The following is a 26,404-nucleotide window of genomic DNA, read 5'->3' as shown; positions in this document are numbered from 1 at the left end:
AAGGGATCTGAGCATTTATATACTCAGAAACGGGTTTAAACTGTCATACTTTGCCAACTGTTAAACAATAAAATTGTATTTGAAAATAAATTGTGATTTTTACACTACAGTTGTTTGTTTAGCGGCAGATGATGTTTGTTCTGTATGTGCAGGTGGTACTTTCTGGATTGTAGGCTGTCTCTGGACCCTCTGGTAGGATCGGACTCAGCGGTTCGCCAACCTTGTGACTTCTGTGGACCCCCATTTTATCATTACTGGAATCTGGGCACCCCAACTGAATCATTATTGGAAACCGGGGACCCCTACTGCGTCACTACTGGAAGCCAGGAACACCGGACTAAACATTGTTGATGATTTGAAACGCTTAACAATACACAAAAAATACAGAAAAAAGTATTAATTAAACACATACACAAATGATAACACTTTTTATTTAATTTGCAAACAAATATAAATAAAAATCATTAAAATTTTAATTGTAATAGGAATGTTGGAGCTTTTCTATATTCAATAAAAAACACACATCGTCCATACTATATTCTGTTTGATGCACCTGCAATGCTCCCTTGAATCAATCTGAGGATACAAATTTAATTTTTAGCCTCCAATTTTAAGTTACTTAACATTTACAGTACATTTTTTTTTTTTCAGTTGTACATTTAGTCACTTGATTTATATATGCACTTTATTAATCTGTTAATGTTATTTTATTTTCCAAGCTGCCGTGGTCTCCCTGAGGAGGCTTTCTGGATCCCCAGGGGACCCTGAACCACAGACTGGGAACCAATTCTTTAGAGGATTTCTCTTCCCTAGACATTCCAAAACTTATTTTCAGTCTTGTTTAAGAACTAATTCCAAAAAAGCATGCAACTGAAACAAGGTTTTCGTCAGCTCCATCACTCTGAATGCACAGAATGATGCATGATAGGGGCTCATTTTTTGCTTGGCTTAGTCTTGCAATTTGCTATGAAACCATTTATAGTATCTGCCAGAAACAAAGTGCAGTAACTGATACATTTCTCTTGATGGTGTAGAATAGATCAAGATCTCTGAAAATGACCCCCTCATGCTATCTAAAATGGTGCACAGGGGTGAAGCTTCACTGCCTTCAAAAGTGCCTGGGTGAAAACACGCCCTAATGAAAACTGATTAGCTGACTATACCGAGGATTCCCAGCCTGATATTGGGGAGTATTATAACAAGCATCTGAATCTGCTAATGATTTAATGCAGGACAAATAGAACGAATTGTAGAATGATTTGTCCATCCATATATCTGTGTCACAAAAGGCATGAAATAAAATATTTTAGCAACTGTCCTACATTAATTTGCGGACAAGCTATAGAGCAGCAATGGAATCCAAATTAGAACACTGGAATGTTGAGAACTCCCGTGAACCCAATGGATTAGCTCCGGTCTTATAATGGCTGGAATAAGCTTTCAGCTCCAACATTCCAATGTTTGTGTTTCTGTTTCTCCCTTTTTAATTTAGAACACTCAATCCCAGTAGGTGGACTGTGCTAATAGCCTTATTGCCCTTATGCCTCTGGCCATACCGATTGTTAAAGTCCCTCTCCCTGTGACTCTTCCCTATTACTCATGTCCAAGGTCTTTAATAACCGGTATAGCCCTTGGCAGCGGGCTATAAGGCTATAGAGCTCGATCCATTTCTTACTATGTAATAAATACTACATAAAGCATATAAAAGATGTCAACGTCAAAACAATTAGCTTGGCTGATTTGTCCTCTAACGTAAATAATACATATCATGGTAATTCAGAGGGAAGATTATTACAGTTCTAAATGCCAAAAGAAGTGCCACCATATTTTGTGAGGGGTGCTGAATCAGTTGCACATCTTCAGTGAAGCCTCATAAAAGGAAAACCTGGACTGATGTCAGGCTTTAACCAAGGAGGAGTTTGCTTACTTTTGTGAGCTACAGAATTTGTAACAAGCAGTGGCAAAGCCAACAGGTCTCCCACATTTATTTTTAATTATAAAATTTAACACGAGTGAATGTATGAGTGCTTTGTTTGTTCAAGGTTGTATTTTAAAGCAAGGAATACAATGTAACTAAAAAGAAAGAGTACACATTTAAAAGTGTGTTTAAACATAGAAAACTACACATAAAACCTCTAATAACAAGCAAATTGTTTTTTAAAGAAATCTTTTGGTGTCAGTGTGCAAACAACATCCAATGCCATTGTGTTTTTTAATTAAAATACATTGTATTGGCGCTGGAGACTGAAGCGTGGAATCCAAAGGCACAATATGCAAAAATAACATGTAGGCAGTATTTCTGTACAAGCAAGACAAAGTTTGCAGCAGGAGTAAACAAGAACACTGCCAAAGAGGGAACGAATGGGTAAGCAACACGAGGACCACTGTCATGGTTGTGCCGATGGGGAAGCAAGACAAAGAACGGGGGAGTGGAGAAAACAGATGGCAGAGGAAGACAAAGGATGTAGGCATGGAGGGTTCAAATGGAGGAATCAACCCTGAAAATGTGGGCATGAAGTGGAAAGGGGGGAAAAAGCAACCTGAAGGACACAGGCCCAGGGAGCAGATGGGAAAAAAACCTAAGTATGCAGACGAGGGTGAGCAGCATGGAGAGCACGTGTAAAGCATAATGAAGTGTGTGGTATAGCTTCACAAATACAGAAAAAGAGTGCAATAATTTTAAGAAGTTGCGGATTGAGTTAAAAAAAAGTGTCCCCTAGGAAGGATGATATCCACGTATTAATGTAATTATAACAGTGTGATAAAGAGAAAAGAGTTATTTAAAAAGTAACTGCTACACTTAGAAACGTAAGGCATATGAAGAAATAGACGCACTAAATTGTAAATGTTTCGTTGTGAAAAAGAACTAAAAAGCGTTTTTTATCATTGAAAGAATACGTGCGTACAAAATAAAAAGACACAAAATAATTGCTAGAGTGTAGCAATTACTTGGTGTCTTTTTGTTTATTTATGAATAGGAATGAAAATGCAGACTGTGGTTGCCTTAAAAAATATTCACAAAGAAAGGGTGTGAAAAAGAAAGTGAAAACTAAATACGAAATAAGTTGTATAAAGTTTACATTTTGTCAGCGTGGAGTGAAAACCCAATATCATTGTTTTTATGTAATTAAAAAAAAATTGTTGGCGCTGGAGAATGAAAAATGTAATCTAATCGCACAGTAAGCAAAATTAACATGTAGTAAATGTTTTGGGGAAAAACAAGACAAACTGCGAGGGTGGGGGCCAACAACACGAAGGAGGAGTGGTAGAGGGCGACGGTTGTTAAAACAACACAAAGGACATAGAGGGAGCTGAAGGTGAAAGCAACGAGAAGGACATGGACATAAAGGGAGGGGAACAATTTAACAGCTAAGATAAGATAAGACCTAAAAAGTTGGACCATGAAACTTGTTGAGTCATGGTAACATTGCTTCTTCTGAAGCCCCTAAGCTAAAGAGCCCACCGTAGAGTGGACTATTCTTAAGGTGTGGGCAAATAGTTTAATACCTTTCGTTTGAAAAGTCTTTTAGGTTGAAACTTTTAGTTTGAAAAACATATAATCTAAAATATATAGTTTGAAAAAAGCCTGGAATTCGAACTTTGGCCGTCTTTACAACTTATTTTTCCAAAACTGGATTATAATGCCCAAACTGGCCAGGGCTGGAGCTGAAATAGTACGTCTTCCCAGTTGAAGACGCTAATATTTAAGGGAAAGGTTGCAGAAAAGCATTCTAGAAACTTTTTCCAGCCAAGTGCATGATTTCAATTAATGCACTATTATGGGTCAACATTCTGAACTCAGTAAATACTGATTACACTGGGCAAGGTAATACCGGTTAAGCAATTTGCATATTGTTTTATGTTTCTGATTTCGTAATCGTAGAAGATATGCAAATTGCACGTGTTATTTACATTCCGACAGCGGTGGCTCCTTTGCAATGGCGGAGAAGCGTTGCCCCCTGGCTCAGAGCCAGCAGCAGAAAAATGAATCAATATTTCATATAATTTTATTTTTCTGCTGCTGGCTGAGCCCGTGAGTGCAGGGAGGGGTGGGGCTGGGCCATGGGAGGGCAGAGAGTGGGGAGGATAGTAGAATGAGCCCTTAACTGTGCATATCTGTTTAGCCGGCCATTCTAGGCCGGCCAAACAGACATGCGCAGTTAGGGTAATCCAACCCAGATGTATTTGATAGCTGGGTTGGAGAAACAGCACAGACTCCCTGTTCCTGAGCAAGCGGCAAACCAGCCAATCCGTGAGCTGCGAGGGGATTGCACAGGGATCTTTTCATGCAGTCATAGGGACTGCTGGGACCAGGAAGCAGAGAAGCGCGAGGCCTCCAGCAGCACCATGTAAGAGTTTTTTTTTAATTAACTCCCCCCATCCTCCCCACGTGCCCCCCTGTGCCCCATCCACTTACCCCACCACTTAAAATGTATGGTCGGCTGCCGCTGCAATCTGAGTTGGGCAGACCAGAAATTCATGCCTTATGTCCACAAGGTTTTCATTAGGAGCCCAATTTACACCCAATTTATAATCCCATTTTAGTAACATATAGCAGTTTACTCATGAACAGAATTTGAACACTATCAGGAATCTGGTACTAAAGTACTTCAAACAAACCCTATAATGTATAGACGGTGGAATGTCTCTCAGGAAATGTTCCCAGATAAATGTATTGTGAATAGGAAGTTTCCAAAAGGGATGTAGCTTCGAAATAAATGGACTGTGTTTTTTTCTCGTCGTCTTGATTTCACTACAAGTTTTTGACATTTTCATGTTTTGGATCAGGAATTTAAATATATAAAGTAACCAGTTTGCCAAAATAAGAAGCAACTCTGCACCCATACGAGTACTCATTTAATGATTACAAAGTTACTTCTTTTTAGGATTCACAAAGATTGACAGTACTAGGCTATATTACTGGCAACCAAACACCCAAAAGATGATGAGAGGAATACCTGCAAATAGTCTAATCACTGGCAATTCCTTCTGTTAGCATTGCAAACCACAGTTTTTCAGCCACTGTGCAACTTTACATAGAGGGCCTGTTAAGGATTTGGCAGGGACGGTATAGGTAGACAGTGTGGAGGAGGACTTTAAAACCACCACCCTGCCTTTACACCTCCTGCCAAATTTAGAGATGTTCACCATTCTGTGGACATCCCTATATATTACCAGTAACCGCAATCATGGCGGTTCCTGTCAATGTATGAACAGTTTAATGGACCAATTTGTCAAACATGACGGCTGGTCATCAAACCTTTTCAAAGTTTTTTACTTTTCCCAAACAAACTCCCAAAGTGGGAGTTTATTTTTGAAAAATAAAAAAACTGGTGACCTCCCACAGTGTTGAGGTCATTTTTCTTTTCTGTCAGGCCACTGGAAGATGTTGTACACTGATGGAGTAAATTTTACTCTGTCGGTGTAACACTTGCAGTCACCCACCTAAAATCAAATGGGCAGGCCTTAAGTTTGGCGGACAGGGTACTCAATCATCCTTGCAAAAGAATACCTGCCCTTCAGACTCTAATCAGCCCCAGAGGCCGACCTAATGAAAATCAGTACCGGCCCTGCTCCTTATGAGAGCAGCCCATCCAAAAACCTGGTCATCTCATCCATTCACCTTGCGACCCACTGTTTTACTTGAGAAATTTGGGATTCAAACCTCCTCGAATCACACTGACTAAGCTAAGCTCCTGGTTTCCAACTAGTAACTTGGAACGTTATGCTTTAATTTCTCCACAGACACAGAATGGGTAGAATATTTTGACATTTAAAACATTTTTAAAAGATGGTTAACATATTATACCCTATGATCAAGAAATGCCAATCCTCATATGCAATATTTACTACCCCTTTTTAGTTTCCAACAGTACTACCAATGCACTGCACTGGATTCTTCATGAATACTGAGTAAACCTCAAAGAGGTAAATGTGGAAGCCTGTTCTCTACCATGGAAAATCCCAACAGTGCTGATGTCGCACACTCTCCTACATCACATCAGATTTTCAAGCAAGCTCTGATAGACCCCGTGCCTATCACTTGGCTGTTCGCATCTAACAGGTTTGGGCAACATCTTGAAAACTATTTTCACTCGCAACTCTACAGGACTTAGGCTCGAACAGTGCACTCCTCGATCCCCCCTCAATCAATATACTATCTTGAACAAATTAATTGCTGCTCAAATGTTATAAGGTTCACATTCTTGAGCACTTGGAAGGTCTTTTCAGTTCAATGGCAGCTTCTCTGAATGTGATAAGGGGGATCATACTAACCTGCAAAAACGTTTAAAGGCATAGGCAAAGTGGGCTTTGACCCAGGGCCACAGCCTTTCAGGGGTCCTTGATACATCCAGCTCTGTTCTCCACAGAGTCCTGCCCTGATGACCTTGAATGATTTGTAAACACAGATTATTTAAAATACCTTTTTCTTCCAATGTATTTTAATACAGGTAGAGGTAGGTGTAAAAAGCCCTTTTTGCATTTCTTAATGGCCTGAATCGCTATTTCTGGCCGATAAGAAATGCAAAACGGCTTTATCTGATATACAAAGGCCTTTAGGAAATTGCAAATTGCAATTTCTACCATGTAGAATTTGTAATCCCCAATTTGTAATCCCCAGAAAAGGAAATGGCAAATAGGGAATACCTATTAGCAATTCCTATTCTGATGTACAAAGCACTTCCTAAATGTGACTTGGTCATTTAGGAAATGCAATTACCCTTGACTTGAAGCCGATGGTAACTATGCGCAATTTAAAAAAGCACCCCAAAATGTTTTTATTTTAATTGCAATAGAGCTCACATATGCCCCACTATTTTGGGGATGCATCAAGGAAACCGCTGTTTGGGAAATGCAATACCGGCCCATTGACACAAATGCAATGGGATTCCTTATTTGCGATCTCCTAATAGTGATTCCTACTTTGAGAAGGCCACAAAGATAATGTGCAACAATATTAGCGAGCTGCTTCTGTATTACAATATTGAAAACACACCTGACTATCCCTGAATATTAGAAGGATACACAGTTAGAATTTGGACCAGTCTGCCTGGCAGTGCCAGTGACTTAAAGAAAGAGGGCATATAAACACTGAATTTGGAGCATAAATTCAAAGCTGTTCCGAACAGGGGAAATCAACTTTTGTTTGGCCCAGGTTCCCCAAAATCCTTAAGGTGTCCCTGCTAACCTGACACATCATCACTTGTGTATAAAAGAGAGCCAGTAGACTTGCTTTCACAATTGTATTTTGCACAAGTAGAATATGTGGATTACGCAATTTCTTCGCATTGAGTGGGGTATGCTCTTACGTTGAGAAGACAAATCGGTAACCTCTGTGGTCCCAAAAGCCTCACTTTATAGGACAGTTTGACTTGTGAGAGATTTATTCTAAGATGTATTTCATTGAGGGCAGAGTGGCAGCTATAAACTGATGTTTAAAGATACTTTATCCTTAAAGTTCTGGTCAAAGAGCTCATTTACCACCATGTCAGGCTCAACTCCCGTCCATCCAAGCTTTACCAGTCAGTTTCTAAGCAGGGCATTTTAAGCTCTGAGTCTGTCAGAAGGAAGCAGCACATTTAATCAAAATGAAGTTTAAACTGGAAGGCCCAGTTGAAGATCCACACAAAATGTTTAATCCATATTAGGCCTTAGGCATGAGATTACATGGTGATACATGAAGTAGCATGGCGAGGATCAGACTTTGGCGGGGGATGATTGGTGGAGGGAGACAGAGAGGGGGAAAGCTGTTAAAACCGTTAGTAACATTGATACACTGATTTAGTTTCACAGTGTGTGAGAGGCAATTATAGGATTGTCTGTCTGGGACCACCACAGTCAGAGTGGTGGTCTGAAATGGATTGGATGCCAGCGGAAATGTCATTGAGGCAGCCATCCTAAATTGGTCAGCCCTCTTATGGTATTGCCATAAAAGGGTGCTGATGAGGGCAGAGTTGTGAGTGGATCTGCCTTTGGAAACTCTTTATTCGATTGCATTATAATTAGGCAGGGAACAGGGATAAAGGCCGAATGGGACATCCGTCATTGTCTGGCAGATATCAGATTACCACCCACGTAAAAATGAGGCACTTTATATTACTTAACATTGATTATTATAAAGCCACTTCGTGGAGGCCTAGCATTCACACAATGTGCTAATTTAATATGTAATGTTAGATAACTCATTTGATGTACAGGAATGCTCTCTCTACAGCTGTGTTAACCAATTTTAGTTGTGACATTGTAACATACCACCCAAAGAATTACTAAGCGCTTTTATTAACATATTGCTAAGACACTGAAAAAGTGTTGTAACTTATGAGATGAAAAGCCTTCAACATCTCAGTCTTTCCATATTTAGCAAGGACCCCCTCTCTGTGCCCACTTCTCTAAACCCATGGCTCCATGTCTAAAGGTTTTGAACTGGGTATCCTTAGAAAAAAAGTGATGCAGCATGGGCATATTTTTTATGTGAACACGAGCTTTGGGAACTTGATAAAAATATTTTGACAATCACCTGCCCAGAGGTAACTCCCACTACAAAACAAGAACTGTTCCCATAAAGGTGGACTTTTTTATTGCTTGCTCCGAAAAAGCACACACTGGAGCAGGGTCCCAAAGCCCAGCCTATTCAGGCCTTATAAATAAATGAAGGCACACACACACAAAATCCCGACCCATTCAAACATTGATATTAATCATGATTGAGCAGTACAGATATAGTTACACTGATAATGAATCAATGTGAAAACTTAACATAAATAGAAAACAATATTGTAAAATCTGCAACTGATCAACCCACAAATAATCATAGTTGCATCTTAGTCAAGGGCATTCACAAATTATGTGATAAAGAGTCGAGTTGTATTTGTCATTTGCCGTAAACTCACTTTTGACTCTCTAACTTATTTTATTGCGCAGGTCTCAAATAATAGCAATAACTGTGAGTGGTTTAGTCATTAGGCATGATTGCAAATATTTCCCAATAATTTCAGATTCCTTTACACTGGTAGGTATTCTTCCAGTAGTCATAGGACATATTTGAAGAAGCCTTGCTCGCATCTTAAATGAAATCTAATCCTTCACTTGGTTTTACTTAATCTCATTAGATCACACTTACTAGTCCCAACCCTCATTACACATTAATCAGTCAAAAGTTCACCACTGAGTCACCACCAATTTGGATATTGTGCTGTCCTAAGTGGTACTATTTCCTTAGCCCCAAACTCTAACAAGCATTTGCAATGCAATAGGTCTTGTATTTGTGAGAGTTAGAGCTTTTGGCATTGTAAATGACAATGGCCCTCATTCTGACCTTGGCGGGCGGCGGAGGCCGCCCGCCAAAGTCCCGCCGTCAGGTTACCGTTCCGCGGTCGAAAGACCGCGGCGGTAATTCTGACTTTCCCGCTGGGCTGGCGGGCGGTCGCCTTCAGACCGCCCGCCAGCCCAGCGGGAAAGAGGCTTCCACGATGAAGCCGGCTCGGAATCGAGCCGGCGGAGTGGAAGCTGTGCGACGGGTGCAGTTGCACCCGTCGCGTATTTCACTGTCTGCGCAGCAGACAGTGAAATACATGTAGGGGCCCTCTTACTGGGGCCCCTGCAATGCCCATGCCAGTGGCATGGGCACTGCAGGGGCCCCCAGGGGCCCCGCGACCCCCCCTACCGCCATCCGGATCCCGGCGGTCGGACCGCCGGGATCTGGATGGCGGTAGGGGGGGTCAGAATCCCCGCGGCGGTGCAGCAAGCTGAGCCGCCGTGGAGGATTCAATGGGGCGGCGGTACACTGGCGGGAGCCCGCCAGTGGTGCCGGTCCGACCGCGGCTTTACCGCCGCGGTCGGAATCCCCATTGGAGCACCGCCGGCCTGTCGGCGGTGCTCCCGCGGTCCTCCGCCCTGGCGGTCTTTGACCGCCAGGGTCAGAATGACCACCAATGTCTTTTACCTATGTGTTTTGGTTTGGAGTGTAGTGGATGTATGCCAGATGCCACAGCAAATCTCCTACACCTGTAGTTGCAGGAGGAAGGATACAACAAGGCCGTCATCTAGCGAGTGTTTTTGCCTCATTCCTACAGATTGGCTGTGATACCCTTTCTAGTGGGTTTACCTAAACTTTTATAGCACCAAACAAGCCACAAAGAGGCAGGTCCGTGGCATTTAATCTGGTGAATGAGGGGTCAAAAGAGCTAGGAGAAAAGAAAAGGGGGCAGCCATATATTTCTGTGTGTTAAACTTTTAAAGGAATTATTCCTCTACATTGGCAATACCAGTCTAAATTTTAAAAACATTGTATACAAAGAGAATAACAGAAGAGGCAGCTTAACTGCAAATAAGTTAAAGCGATGTTGTTAAGAATGGCACCTGTTTTGCAGTGCTATGAAATTACAGAACCTGTATTACCAAACACTATATTAAAGAAAAGAGTTATTCTCAGACTGCCTCAACATGCACCAGACACATCTGAGGGGAAAGGATGTGGTGTAATGGCCAGAGCTGCTGACTTTGGAGCTGGGGAATATGGTTTGAGTCTTGACGCTGGTTCAATATCCTGTGATTCTGGGCAAATCACTTAATCTCCCCTTGCTACCAAAATTTAATGTGTTCTTGGGTAATGTAATTGGTGCTCATGTAAAGCACTGTAATAACTTTGGATCAAGTTTGTGCTAACTGAACTCTATATGAAAAGGTCCAGTTTACCTTCAAAGGCTAGATGCTTTTTGCTATCAAGCTTGAGGCCGTGAAGTGTTTGGGTCTGGAGTCACGACTACTTTTCCACCATTTTGGAGACAACACCTTTCGCCATCTTCTTACTTAGAGCTAACCTATGTGCTTGGTTGGTGAACCTCCAGAGGTTATCAAGAGCACGTGCTATTGCCTAGTGTTAAGCTCTACTGAAGTCAGTTGGTTAATGCACCCACTGCAGAGGTCTTGACAAAACGGGAATGTCACAGATTACAATCCTGACATAGCTTTTTCACCTCTTCATCTCTGCAAGGTCGATGAAAATGATTTATATCGATTTTGTTAAGAATGGCACCTGCTTTGCAGCGCTATGAAATGGCAGAACCTGTATTACCAGGTGCTGTATAAAAAAAAGAGTTGTTACCAGACTGCTCCAACACGCACCAGACAAAGAACCCTAGGGAAGAGGATGTGGGGTAAGGGCCAGCGCTGACGACCTTGGAGATGGGGAATACGGTTCAAGTCTCGGCGCCAGCTCAACATCCTGTAATTCTGGGCAAATCACTTAAACTCCCCTTGCTACTAAAATTGAATGTGTTCTTGTGTTACAACCAGTGCTCACGTAAAGTGCTGTAATACCATTGTATCAAGGCGCTGTGCTATATAAAACTGCAAAACAAAAGCACCTCACTACCTTTGTGTCCAGTTCATGCTACAAAAAAATGCAACAAAGGGGACTAAATAAAAAAGCCCTTGCAGACATTGCAAAGAAACATCAAGGTGACCAAAACCAAGGAAGATGAAGAAACAACATACCGCCATGAGTGAGGCAAAAGAAAAGTGCACCACACTAAGGTACCTTCCTGATCTTGCAATAATCCATGTACAGGGTCAGTCTCCAAAGTGGTAAAAAAACTGCCTTAAGGTGGGGCAAACAAAAGCATTTACCAACAACACTCGAGGAATTTTTTAAAGGCAGGCCTAGGAATGAATAAAAGTTATGGGCGTGTTCAAAGCTCACAGAATAGATTACATGTCGAGAAGAGCAGAGCTTGCACGCTGCTATGCTCAACCTAAAAATGATTCCTAGCAAAACTGCTGGCTTTTGACCTGGTCAGACTAAACTTCCACTGAATGGCTTTTCAAGTAATACTCCGAAGGAACTCATCAGAGACCTGCTTCTATAATGTCCAACATTTTACTCCCTTTGTAAATACTCAAAGGGGTGCCCTGCGCCAGAGCAGAGTAAATGTTTCCTGTATATGTTGCAATAAGAGAGTCTATCTAAGATAACTCCTGAATGGCGTATACATATAGAAAACTATAATTGTTTTCTAATGCCAAAGATTCCGGGTATAAAAGATACTTTCCCCAACTGTGTTGGATGCAAAATGAAGAACTGAGATATTCTCATTGTCAAGTTTGGGGGATGCCGCCCCACAAGATCTCACCCATGTCAAAAATATGTAGATTGAATAGGAGGGGGTGCAACACACACCAATGCCTTCAGACATGCTGTTCGCATTGCATTTCTAACTTATCTTGACAGACCGCTCTCCCAGTACACTATGCAGTACAAATATCAGTGCTAATCAAGGAGGTGGAATACCGCATGCATCTAACTAGCCCACAAACGCACTCAGTAGCCCTTATCCAAGGCTGTGAAGAAGTATGCAAATGCTTAATGCAGGGGCACTGCCCCATTCTTTTACACCTTCATGGACATTTAAGTCAGCGCCACTAAATTGTGCAATGTGAACCTATCCTGCCTACCATTTTTAGGGTCGTATAGTGACCTCTGTTTACAGCCACCCACTCTAGGGGATAAGACCACTGGGCTTAGCGTTGGCATTAAAGTTAACGCTCTGTTTTCCGGATAGGAATTAATACTGATATGTTTATGATTCACAAAGGACAGCACTTGGCCGACTGACGGTGATGAATAAAAAATATCTATTAACGGCATATGCTTTTCACATATAATAATAGATACAACACAACAGCTCATTGTCAAATATTGAATACTTTCTTTGCACAAAATGAGAAATGCTGCACAGTTTTTCTCTCTCTCATTATATTCTTAAAAACGAGTTGACTGATTTTGACTCAAAACAAGTAGTAGCAGTACCATACTGAGTTTACATTGCTGATACATAAATAATAACTGTACCTTGGGGTATTTTTCTTATTTGTTCTTCTGTCCATGTGAACATTCCCTTGTTAGTTTCACCTTCCAGCAAAGCCCTGTCATAAAAAATGCACATTTAACAAGTATACTTAACAAAAGAAATATCAAGCCTGACATAAAATAATTGTCTATTTTTCAGAATCAACATACGACCTTAAATTCTACTTTCTTCTTCAAGGTGATAAAATGTTGCTGCCATTCAGGTCTAATGAACAGAGGACATTATTGCGAATTCTCAAGCATCCTATATTTAGACGATTAGAGTTTAATCGACATATATTTTTGGGAAAAAATAAAGCCAAACGGTACAGCACAATTTGTACAATTTATAAGAAACTGGATACAAAACTCCAGATTTTAGAGATGGTTCCTCTGGAATGATTCCAACATTTCAATGACACAGTTTGCGGCTGGCTTTACCAGTGTGTTTGTTGATTCTCACTCGAAAGAGAGTTTGAAAAATAACATGAAAATGGTGCTGGTTACAGACTTAGGGGGTCATTTTGACCTTGGCGGACGGCGGAGGCCGTCCGCCAAGGTACCGCCGCTGAATGACCGCACCGTGGTCAAAAGACCGCGGCGGCCATTCAGACATTTCCTCTGGGCCGGCGGACGCTCTCCAAAAGAGCGCCCGCCGGCCCAGAGGAAATGCCCCTGCAACGAGGACGCTGGCTCAGAATTGAGCCGGTGTAGTTGCAGGGGTGCGACGGGTGCAGTTGCACCCGTCGCGTATTTCAGTGTCTGCTTAGCAGACACTGAAATACTTTGCGGGGCCCTCTTACGGGGGCCCCTGCAGTGCCCATGCCATGGGCATGGGCACTGCAGGGGCCCCCAGGGGCCCCGCGGCACCCCCTACCGCCATCCTGTTCCTGGCGGGAGACCCGCCAGGAACAGGATGGCGGTAGGGGGTGTCAGAATCCCCATGGCTGCGGAGCGCGCTCCGCAGCCATGGAGGATTCTGAAGGGCAGTGGTAAACCGGCGGGAGAACGCCGGTTTACCCTTTCTGACCGTGGCTGAACCGCCGCGGTCAGAATGCCCTCGGGAGCACCGCCAGCCTGTTGGCGGTGCTCCCGTGGTCGGTGGCCCTGGCGGCCACCGGCCGCCAGGGTCAGAATGACCCCCTAAATCCCATAGAAATTCGCCAAAAAGCAACAGATTTTACAGGCAGTTAAAACTTACACATCCCTATTTTACAGCCTACTGCAGGCAGCTTTTGCTGTCGTTTGCGGGAAGCATTATAAAAAAATCCCATACTTTCCCAAGTACTTTAGGTTCTTTCATTGAATGGCATTATTGTCTTTTCAGTGTTCTGCTTTAGACTCGCTGCTTTCCTCTCTATTATGCTTTTTGATTGATTGTGGTGTATCTTTACATAGTTGACTTGAGGGGAGCATTTATTCCTCTCTCCAGCTTTACATATTGTTTGTTTTTTAGCAGTCTATATACATGGTCTGTTGTTCTTCTCTTCAATTCCCTTTTCCCTTCCTTCTGATGGCTCAAGATCCCCACTTGCTCTATCATCTGATTTTTTTGTTTGTTTATTCCATCGCCTGTCTTTCTCCTGTTGCTTCTGATCCACACTCGCTCCATCTTCTTCAGAATAGTATTCTCTCCTGCTGCCCTCTCTTTACTTTCTTACTGCTGCTCCAGATATTTGCCAATCAATGCCTTATAAATCCACCAACATTGACAAAGCCAATGATGAAGACCGGCAATGTTAAAGTTATAGATAATATTGTTTTCTACACTTTCAAGGTGGCTGCTGCGTTCCGTGATGCAACGGGTGTTGTCTTGTTATGTCGCATCTGCAACACTGTGGCTGTCTGTGATGAGTAGAAAACGAAGTTTTCTATAGTTCAGAAATGGCCACCACATTGTATGTCGTGCATTGTGTCATCATGTTGCATCATGCTAAGTGGCGGCTACATGAAATGATGACGCAACACATTTCATCATGCAACTCAGTGGCCATTGTGGAAATATAGAAAAGTATTTTCCGTACCTAACATAGCCAGTCCAGCACTGTCCAAGCCAATCGCGTATGTCATGTTCTTACATTAGCATTCCTCTGTTCCCTAACAAATCTGTAAACAATGTACCTGTGTGAGCTCCGATTGCCCCGTGATGCTACCACCACTGTCCCCTCCTCCTGTTGGGTGCAGATCTATGAGCACCAAGTAGCTCAAGTATATTGACTCTGTTTTTACTTCAGGTACATCCTGTGAGGCTCTTAAACTAACAGTGTATCTTTAGTGTTGCTGTGGAGCCTGTGATTTGCATATACTTATACTGGGGCCACAGGTACAATTCCCAGGATTTACGCATTTCTCTTAAAATTGCTTTGCGTTTTTAGCAACGCTTAAACATTAAGCATTTAATATTAACTTTGTGAGAAAGGTCTAAACCATTAAGACAGATTCTGAAGGAAACGTGGCTGCCTTTTTGCACTACATTGGTACCATGTGTGCGCATTTCTCAGTGACACAGTCTTCACAGAGCACATTCTGTGGCAGCATGTGCTTCTGCTCCAATATATAACAGAGTTTTTAAGAAAATGTGTAAATGTAATGTGATGCAAGACGCCAGTTACTGTCACCTGTAAGGACCAAATCCATCAAAAATGTCAAATAAATGTCCCTTTCATTTACCCTCGGCAAAACAGATTGGCTTTGCCAATGCTTATTCTTCCATGTCTCTTCCACACACAAGATATACATGGGCGTAGCATATGGCTGAAAATCCACTGGGATGGATCCGTTTGGGAATATGATTAGTACCTAAATCTCACAGACTCAGGCTTCGGACAGCAGAGCTATCCCTTAGTTTACATGCTGATAGAGCAGCAGGGTCTTATGGGCGTTCATTTTAGAACATAATCTTGCCATCAACACTAGCTTTTCATTTTTGGCTATCAAATTAATGTTTACCTAAACAAAATATTTTTTCTAAAAAAATAAACTACTTCGAACCCAAAGCCCTGTTGTCAGTGATTAAACACATGATTTAAATCCCATGATACCAGCTTCTCACATATGGTAGGGCCTCTCTCCTATGATTCAGACACCGAATCACAGATATTGCTTTTCCCAGCTATTTTTATGACGCACCATCATGTGCCATGAATACCTTTGGTCCCTTGGTTCATCTTCACAAGTGCATGTATTGCTTCTCTTGCCCATGTAGTGTTTCACATGCCCATGTGTGGGCATCATTTGCCACTGATGCCCTGGGCCATCCACAATAAGTCAGGCATGCCCACTAGATGCCAGAGATGCTAATCATTGATGAACAACATGTTCCAAAGAGACGACTCAGATGCCAGGATTCAAGAAATTTGAACAGGATGTCTACCATATGCCAATTATGCCATATTGGGAACCCCATCACTTACTAAGGAAGCCCAATAGTTGCCAGGGGTGCACACTGCATGCCAGGAATGCCACCCATATACCAGGGAGTCCACCTAGACGTTTAGGATGCCCATCTTATACCAAAGATTTCGACGAGCAGCAAGAATAAAACTCCAGGGGTTCCCACCAGAAGCCAAGGGTGCATAGTATATGCAGGGATGGCCATCAAAGGCCCAGGCACTCACACAAACAAATACTATAGACACATATGTACAGGGAGATACAAAGAACCATACACACAATAAAAGAAACACACATAGACACAAGTGTGTTTAGATACAGTTGCGTACACACATGACTGTACACACAGATACATATATACAGGGGCGTAGCTTCCATTGTCGCAGCAGCTTCTGTGGCACAGGGCCCACAGGTCTGAAATGCCCACTGAGTCCTGATTTTACTTACCTTGTAGCAGGCCCTCTACTGGTCTGGGGTGGTAAATTGCCATATCGCGTGCTGGTAGACAACCAGAAAACCATTATCTTTAAGGCTCAGGGCTCTGGAAAGTGATGCCAAGGGACGCAGGTCGGGGGCTTTGAATAGAATTTGAAGACAGCAGGCAGCGGATCACCTATCACAAAGGATGTGAGATCTTTACATGCTCTGCTGTCTTACAAGGGAATTTACCCCCAGGTGTCGTAGTGGTGTTTTTAAGGGCCCTGTCAGTACAAGACTCCGTGCAATGTAAGGACACTCCCGTAGGAGCTGAGCACTGCCACCAGGCCCCACCCTTATCTCTCTTGATAGCAGTGACAGAGAAATGGTCTGAGCAATGACAAAACCCCAGCACCTCTGCCACCCTGCTGCAGGGCAGCCACCTGTATTTAGAGATACCTGCCCCCTTGTAAGGGGTTTCACTGCTGTGAAGGGAGCTACAACCACTGCCGCTCCCTTCACCGCAGTTACGTTTGCTGAAAATGAGTGAAGATTGACCCGCAGACTGGGAAGTGGTGTGGCAGAGTACCACACACCCTAATGGACCAGCCACTGTGGTAGAGTGAATAATCTAGACAACAGTGTGTTCCATTCATTGCACTCCTGAAGGTAATGATATGTGCACTGTATACATTTGTTTGGTGAACTCTTGCATGAATAAAAATCATATAATTGCAGCATCCTTTCATGAAGTCACAAACTGCAATGTTATGGCCAAGAACCAACCCATAACATTTCTGTGTGAGCGAACAATGTTGAGTTTATAACTATCAGTCTGTTTCTCTCTTTGTCTGTCCATCTATCTGTCTGTCTGTTTCTCAGACGATCTGTCTGGCCTTGTCACCTCTGAATTCTCTTTAAGGGCTATGAATAACTGCATGTCTACTGACTAGAGTAATAGTGGAGCAACACAACTGACTCTGATTCAGGGCACTATTGTATATAGGAATAGGTCCCATATAATGGGTCAAGCACATAAAACACAACTAATGCCAACATAATTTCTAGTTTCAACAAAACTGGGCTGTCCCAATCCTGTATCATGGTCGACAGAAATGGGTTTAATTGTAGACTGCAAAAGAACAAGGCATGGCGGCTGGGGATGCCTAATCACACCATTATATAACTCAGACAAGCTGCTCATGAAATACACAAAGATGCACTAGCCATAAGCAGCAACGTGATAAACCACATGACTGTTGCTTGAATGAACAAAGATCTCCCCGAGATAGGTAATGGCAAGCTCCAGCAAGATCACCTACATGTGTCTGTTATCAAATTAAACCGAGCATGGCTGCTGATGAACAGTGACAAGAGCAACTAGACATGATTGCAGCTGAATTACCTAAAAGAAACATAGCAGGCAAAGGAAAAATGTATGACCAACGAAGACATGAGAGAAAGACTGGGAAAGAGAGGCAAGATCAACGGGAGGAGCTACTAACACCTGTTTAGTGGCTGCTATTTCTGAGACTTATCACATCTGCAAGATTCTAGGTACAGACATCCTGACAAAGGTCTCCTTATCCCATTATTGTCTTGTCAATTTTTTTTAAAGAACTATTAAACTTTGATCACAGTTTTTAAAAGCTCTTAAACTTTCGTTAGTTTTTTTTTTAAACAGTTAAACCTTCAGCACAGTTTTTTTTTAAAGTTCTTAAACGTTCATCACACAGTTTAAAAATAAAAATACTCAAACTTTCATCACAGTTGGCTCCAACATGGTACGGAATTCATCATAATAAGGATCTAAATTAACCTTCCAACAAGAAGAAAAAGCCAAAGTGAAAAGAAATATCTTTAGCAGGGTAGCAATGTTTTCTGTCTGGCCTTTTCTCTTTCAGCTTAGCACCAAGATACAATATAGAACTCCGACACATAATTACTAAGAAATAATACATTTAAGTTTGTTTCGATAGTTAATACAGCAAGATCAATCCTGTGACACGATTCTCAAATTCACATTTGTGCTTTTATAAAACCACTTTCTTAAAAAATTTAGACAAACTGAGTTTATTTTATGTTTCATGTTATTTCGTCAACTTAATGTTGATATTTTTTCTTTATTTAATTTGCAAATTACTCACATCTTGAAATAACTGTAAATTATTACTTTTTCTTTTGCATGATTCTAGTCGTTCATTTAAACCAGCAGCCTTCATTTTTATGCTGATCCTTCCATTCGATATACCATGCTATATGTGTAGGAGTGAATGCTAAAGAGTATTTTTTGGCGCTAAAAATCAAAGGCAGCAGAACACAAACATGATATTCAGGGATGCTCCCGCTTCCAAATATTGAATCTTTCACCATAGGCAGTAGTGCAAGCTTCCATTCAGGGTCGGTTACCAAATAGGCAAAGTAGGCACCGGCCTATGGTCCCCACTCCTTTTAGGGGCCCCGCAACAACGGATCAAACTACTATTCATTTGATCTTGAAAGAAAATTACAATCAAGCTTAATTAAATTGTTTCCAAACAATAGAAAAAAAGGAATTAACTCAAGGAATCAAAAACTTTACATTAAAGACTATATAGAGAAAATACTGCATTAATTTAATGTACCCATTAACAACTTAAAATACATAAACCACAGACATCAGATTCAATAGCAATTTGTCTCCTAAAACCTCACTTTCTGTCAGCTGTCAGTTTGTAAAACAAATCGGTGCAAACTACGTACGTGTAATGTTTAGTTTTGTGTAGTAAAACTGGTTAATTAAAATGCTGTTCCCATAAACCAAGATAAAGATTCAAACTTAAGTTTTAGCATCCAACTTAAAATGTCTTCACATTTACAGAGTGTTTTAAAATTGAATATTTTCAATTTTGCTTTTATGTGTACTAAGGACCTGATTGAGAAATTGGCAGATGGGTTACTCTGTCACAACAGTAACTGATATCCCGTCCACCAAAATCTAAATCCCATATGATATTATGGGATTTAGATTTCGGCAGACGAGATATCAGTCACTATTGTGACGGAGTAACCTGTCTGTCAATTTCCCAGTCAGGCCCTTAATCAGCTAATAATATTTAATTTTCTAAATATTTGCAGACCCAATGTATAGGCATCACAGTCTCCTGGGAGTTCATGGACCATAGGCTATGTACCAGTGACATAAACCATATACGCGAATACACAGCGTATAATATGCAAATCATTAACAATGTTATCGGAAAGGACGAGCATTATGACTTTCTCGAGGCTTCGCCACTTGCGAGTCATGGCCCCTCACCACACTTAAAAACAGAAATAAATAAAGTTAGAAAATGGAAACCTGTCAGGAAGGCAGCAGATTTGCAACTGCTCCTATGCAAAGCACAACAACAGAGCAGACCACAGTTTGCTATGGTAATTATCTAATGTTCTGATGCAATCTCCCACTTCTTGCAGCTTTAAAAGATAAGGGCATCAGCTATCCACGACAAGTCGACAACCATCTTTTTCTTCATTTTAAAAAAATGCTGCCAACGAAAGAAGTTGACACTTCCTACTTAATAAGATAATAATATTCTAAGACATCTGGTAATATTTGTTGACATTCAATTGACCATAGTTATTTGCACAGAGGGTCTTATTCTCTGAAAGAGGAGAGGGAAATGTGTATTTATGCAGTGTTTCCTCTTTAGCGCCATAATACTATTTATGATGGACTGTCTCTCTCTAAGTAGTATAATGCTGAGCTTACTAAGAGTTACTAAATGTAAAGTTTTCAGTTTGGGCTTTATTTCAACAAGGTAATGCATTCTAGGAGATGGTATGTCATGAGTTACACAACAGAAAGTGCACAACCACTGATGTATCTGGACTAAGACACAATTGCCAGGTGTGCAAAGTATTTCTGAACTTACTCGGCTGCAGTGCCAATCTTGCAGCCGGATGGAAATTAGTTTTTCAACCAATGAACACAGAAACACAGATATGGGCCATTATCCCTCTCATATACTCATCAGTTCACACCGGGCCAAGTACCCACACGGTTTATTACATCCTTCCATCTCGATTTAAATTTGATCCTACATCTGATTTAAATAAAAAAATTTACTTGTATTGATACACATGAAATTATTGGAGTTTTCTTAGAAAGTTAGAACAATTGTAACTCCATTTGCTAATTTACAACCTCGGCATTTACACGTGTGTATTTAAATGTTTGTAAATCTAAGCAAACATGCATATTTTTGTATTATTTTCCACAAGGAAGATATTTTCCATCCTAAAATCTCTTCCCCCACACATTTTGTGGCTGTTCTTGTTGGGCTTGGTCCCTCCCCATTCCCACCCTGGATATGGATTTAATCCTGCTCTTGACAGGTGTAAATTTCCAACCATAACCCCAGTTGGACAGGGTCATGAAACTGTTTGAGAAAACCTAAAAACTCACCAGTTTGTAGGTGTTCCCCAACTTTCTATAGTATCAATGCCCTGAAATTCACACTCGTCTCTAATAAAATATTTTTTACTCCCTATGATAGGTCACACTACATAGGCGTGATTTTAAATGTGAATAAATCAGTTTATGTGTGTGAAACTATGCTTCTGTGAATTCCACATTAAATTTACACTCGAAAATCATGTCATCTGGACACCCAAGGTGAACATAAATGTGCAAACAGCTATATTAATTGATAACAATATCACATACCTTCAAGATAACTGGTAAACGGTATAATCTGGTATAACTTCGAAACTTAAAACACACTTTTTCCTGATTTTCTCTTCCACCATACAATCTATACTACACATTTTAATATTTCTTTAATTTCTATAACCAATATTTAGTTTTAATAATACAACTTTCAAGACAGTATAGGACTACAAGAGACAGTAGAGTTCTACAATAACATTATTATAGAGACTCAAACGTTTTCACTACAAACTCTTTCGTACTCCACTGCCACCCTCTTTCACTATTTCCCCACTCTTTAGGTGGGCTGCCTGCCACTCTCTGTATGAGCGAAACTCTCACGGTTACCGCCAGTAGTGTACCTGTTCTGCGTGAAATAAGCCTGCAATACCACTGTATGTGCAGTGCGTGGGTGTGTGTTTAAGTGAGCAGGAGGACGCCACGCACTGCTGAGTGTGCTGCATGTGGGAGAATTCTGCACGCAACTGCCTGTGTTGTACCTGCTCTGTGTGTTTGAGGCAAGCTTCCCTTCCCTATTGAGAGAGTGTGTGTGTGGGGGGGAGGGGCGTGTGTGTGTGCGCGCGCGCGTGTGTGGGGGGGGGTGTTTACATGCTCGGTGAGTAAGGGATTCTTGCACTACTGCTTGCGGAGCCAATTTTCTGACTTAGTAAAGCTTAGGGAAACTTTCTGTATACAAAGAGTAAAACTATTGCCTATCATTCCTTGTGTAAAAATCGGCTCCTAAAGTAAATCCACACCAGAATTAATTGTAAGCACTTCGCAGAGCTGGATGAGAACCCAGGCTACAAGAGCACGTGAAGAGTTAAAGTCCTGTGCAGATGGAAGATGGGAATGTGGATACTTTTACTGTTAGCAAAACAGTTGTTCAGTTGCTAGAGCAATGCATGAAGTCACTAAAAATAAGCTCCCAGAAAGGCATTGTATATGGCAAAGGGCAGCGGCTCGCAAGCAAGCCAAGCTCAGAGCTGCAAATATTACAGCCGAAAATAAGTTATGAGGCGGTCCAGGGGGATCTGGATCCAGCTCGGCTTTCTATTGTGCGTGGTACAATGTGTGTGATTAAAGGGGAAGCTTCCTTTAATTTCATTAACAATTGCGGGCACCATCCAAGGAAGACATGAGCCCTGGTGAAGATTCATACACAACATAAACGGGGCAGATGACTTCCCAAAACAGGATATGGGCAGGGACAGGGCAGAACAGGCATGGTGACCATATCATCTTCACTCCGGTCTTTTAGTTCTCATTTTTCATTTAACAAAGAAATGCATTCTGAAAGTTGCGGTTTTGATGCCTTTCGACCTAGCCGGATTAAAGTACAAGACTACAACAATTTAACAAAGCACAGGAACTACGGTGCCACAGCGACATCCAGCCATCTGGTGAATCCAAATCCAATTCAGAGTAAAATTCTTCCATTAGTTGTGAAAGGTTAATTTTCCAAAACAAACCCTATGTCTGGCCCTGGAACACTTCCCTAAGAGTCTGTGGGCAACATTACCTTGGTAAACGAGTGTTTGTTGACAAGGCACAGGGCGGCTACTTCTTATGGCGAAGGAGCCTCACCCCACTGGCTGTGCCAGAAGCAGAAAAATAAAAAAATAGTTTTCTATTGTTTTATTTTTCTGCTTCTGACTTAGCAGTGCAGGGAGGGGCGGGCTGGGCTGTGGGAGGTGGGAAGGGAGAAGAGGGGAAAGTGCGCTAACTGTACATGTGTTTCCAAACACACATGCGCACATAGGTTTCTCCAACCCGGCTGCATACACAGTGGGGCTGGAGAAACTGCACAGACCCCAGGCTTGTGCCTGAGCCGCTCAGACCACTCCTGACACTGCTTACATGCTATAGCATGAATAGCATGTAAGAAGCGTCAATATTGTGGGGAGCCTGTAATGGTGTCCCAGCAGTGAGTGCTGGAGCACCAGAAGAGGATCGAGGCGGCAGGTGGCGGCAGAGCTGATGGAAAGAGGTAAATAAATGTTTAAAGTATTTTTAATTCCCTCTCAGCCACTCCTCCCGTCCCTCTACCCTCTCCCTCACCATTCCCCTCTCCCCCTTGAGAATTGCGGCAGCCGCCACTGCAAGGCACTCATCTCCGCCCACAAGCATTTTACTTTTTGAACTATCAAAAAATAACCTTGTTTTAAGAGATGTTATTTAAAAACCTCTTAAGGAAAAAATATCTTCCGAACTCCTTAAGCACGTGGCCCATTTATTGCTGTCCACTATTCCTAATGCACAATCTTAGATCTTTATTTGGTAGGATCCATGGAAACTGCTCTGTTCTCCATCCCTCCTCACCTCCTCTTACTGTGTTAAATCCTTTTCTGCTTTCTTCTTCGTTTTCTTTTTGCTCTGAAAGGGTTGATATAGTTTGTTATCCATTTCCATGGACGCCATTTAGGGGTCATCAGAGGTAGCAGCTATGACCCCTGGCTTGCCCTTTGCGACCCATGGCACTGCCTTTGTGACCCCTGGCTTCAAAAGTGTCAAATTCAGTGCCAGAAGCACAGTGGCAGCTGGTTCCTATGGACGTCAACTGGGGCTCCGCTCTCTTTGTTTTCGCTCAATTCTTTATTACACTAATAGTGAATAATAAAATATTACTCACTGTTAGTATAATAAAAAGGTGAATATGCCCTCTCATGACAGCTGATGTAAGTACAAATGATTTTAAATGTATGTTGTGTGTGTGCTTGTGGGTGGGAGTGTGTTTATGTGAGTCTGTGTGTGTAAGTGTGAATTTGTCTGTATGTGTAGTATGTGTCTGTGACTGAAAGTAAAGGTCAAAGGGCACATGATGTCACTTCTGCTCCCCCTGGCATTTTGGTGAATTGACGCCCATGTTCATTTCTAACTTAAACTCGCCCCATCAGGGGAATCTTTAGGACTGTCCCTCAATAACTCTCTTACAACCTATCTAACCACTCTTAGGGCCAGATGTACAAAGGCCTATTGCTTTTCTTAAAGTGCCGAATTGCCATTTCGATCTGTTAAGAAAAGCAAAACAGCCTTTCCTATGTGCTAAGGCCTTCAGGGAATCGTATTCTGCGGTTACCTAAACAGGAAATCCCGATTCCCTAAATAGGAAATCGCAAATAGGGTTTTCCAATTTGAGATTTCTTGGCAAATGTACAAAGCATTTCCTAAATGCAAAACTGAGCATTTAGGAAATGCAATTACCATTGACTTCAAGTCGATGGTAACTATGTAAAATTTAAAAACAAACACCCAAAATGCTTTATTAAAAGTGCAATAAAGCACTTGCCCCTAGGGCATCTGTACTCTTTACATATGCACTACTTTTTTCGGGGTGCAGCAAGAGGAGGCTTAATAAGAAATTGCAAATTAGTAAATGCTAAACCATTCATACCCATGGCCTTTAGGCCCATAGGAACAAACAGTTTGGTATTACCTAAATATCGATTTCCTAATAGCGATTCCTACACTGTAGGAATCGTTATTAGGGAATCCCTATTTTTTGAACATACCATGTTGCATTTCCTAAATAGCGAGTTCGAAGGAGTCGCTGTTTAGAAAATGCAAAATAAGTATTTCGTACATCTGGCCCATTGTAAGCACAATGACTTTGACCTTTACTCTTATCCATCAATTTCTTCATGACGCCCCTGTAGATTTATGCTTTAAATTTTAACCCAACCCTCAGCTCCTTTATAATTGTTTTTGGTGATATTCCATATCGTTCTCTTCTTCACTTATTTTATACATTTCAAAGCACTCACCTGCTGTTTGACTGACTGCAAATCAGCTTTGCATGTCCGAGTGCTCCATGAATCATAATATCTCCAAAATTGAAATTTTCCTTGTCCTCACCCATCTACCCCCCCTTGGTCACTCTTTTTTTCTATCTTCTCCCTTCCCTCCATATCAGATTCATCCTCTGTCCTTAGCCTTGGAATCTCCTTTCATGTTTCCTTTTATCACATTCCCACATTGCTTATACTTCTCATCTATGTTCTGTTCAACTTTTGTTTGTAAAACCTGCCCTTTCTATCTTCCTGACTTCCACATTTATTTTACAATCCCTTCAGGTATTTCCTGGACTTTTCTATACTAATTTCCCCAGTCTTTGCTTCCATGCCCTCCCTGTCCTTCAATCTTCCCAAAGTATTTCCTGCACTTTTTGCCTTCTCCATGCCCTGATCAACCCCTACACCACTGATCTTCTTGTGTAGATCCCCACTGTTTTCCACTTTCCTGTCTGCTCATCAGCTACGTGAAGGGAGGATTCTGGCTCTACCTTCATGAGTTCCCAGGTAACTTTCACTTCACAACCCACATTCTTTACTTTTATAACCAAGGCTTCTTTACCTGCTCCCTCTACGGTCTCTTTCTCGCTCTTGCATCTTAATCTGTCAAATCTTTAAACCGTAGAGTTCCCTCTTTCTTGTTACTTGTTTTTCAACATCATCATCATCACACTTATACAGCATACAGATACAGTCAGATGGCAAAATTAGTAGAACTCTGTTTTTATCAATCTGTGGACGCATAAAACATCCTACGAACCCCATTGAACAGTTCATGCATTGTGAGGACCACTGGCCAGAAGCTCTCACTTACCTCCAATGTACGGATGGCCTAAATCAATTCTCAAGAAAAAATCAACAAAAGATCAGAAGAAAGTAACTGAATAGGGAACTTTCAAGTGAGTGCATGTCAAGGTCTCGTTTGGCAAGCCGTCAAAACTCCCACCTCTCTCCCATAAAAGTGCATGAAATTGTAATTGCGAGTGACAGTGCACTCTATACGACCATGGTGGAAAGACAAACAAAACAGGTAAATAGACCGTTGCACGAATCAGATGACAGGCTGACAAGAACAGGGGACCAAGAAGGTCTGCTCTTGCTCCACAGCCCACAATACTAAGATCCAATAGCTTCCTTATCTCAAGCCGCTGGCTTTCCGACTTGTCTTCTGACTGATTACTTGTTCTAAGATGATTCGTGGTTTACAAGAGAAATTCGCCAGATGACCTCTAGCACCATGAATACCGTGACCCTATGGTAAAGCTA

General features: G+C 41.7%; 1 protein-coding gene across 1 annotated transcript in view; it reads right to left on the bottom strand.

The window, feature by feature from the left end:
- Positions 1-26,404, bottom strand: part of SYNM (synemin) — a 97,457-nt gene that overhangs the window by 33,545 nt on the left and 37,508 nt on the right. Inside the window, exon 3 of the mRNA XM_069222769.1 lies at positions 12,851-12,924. Within this exon, the coding sequence (XP_069078870.1) occupies positions 12,851-12,924 (74 nt within the window). The remainder of the gene's footprint in view (positions 1-12,850; positions 12,925-26,404) is intronic.

Source organism: Pleurodeles waltl, chromosome 3_1, assembly GCF_031143425.1.
Source record: "Pleurodeles waltl isolate 20211129_DDA chromosome 3_1, aPleWal1.hap1.20221129, whole genome shotgun sequence".
In the NCBI taxonomy this organism is placed as follows: domain Eukaryota; kingdom Metazoa; phylum Chordata; class Amphibia; order Caudata; family Salamandridae; genus Pleurodeles; species Pleurodeles waltl.
Note: the sequence above shows the minus strand (reverse complement) of the source record. Positions and strands in the feature narration are given on the sequence as shown.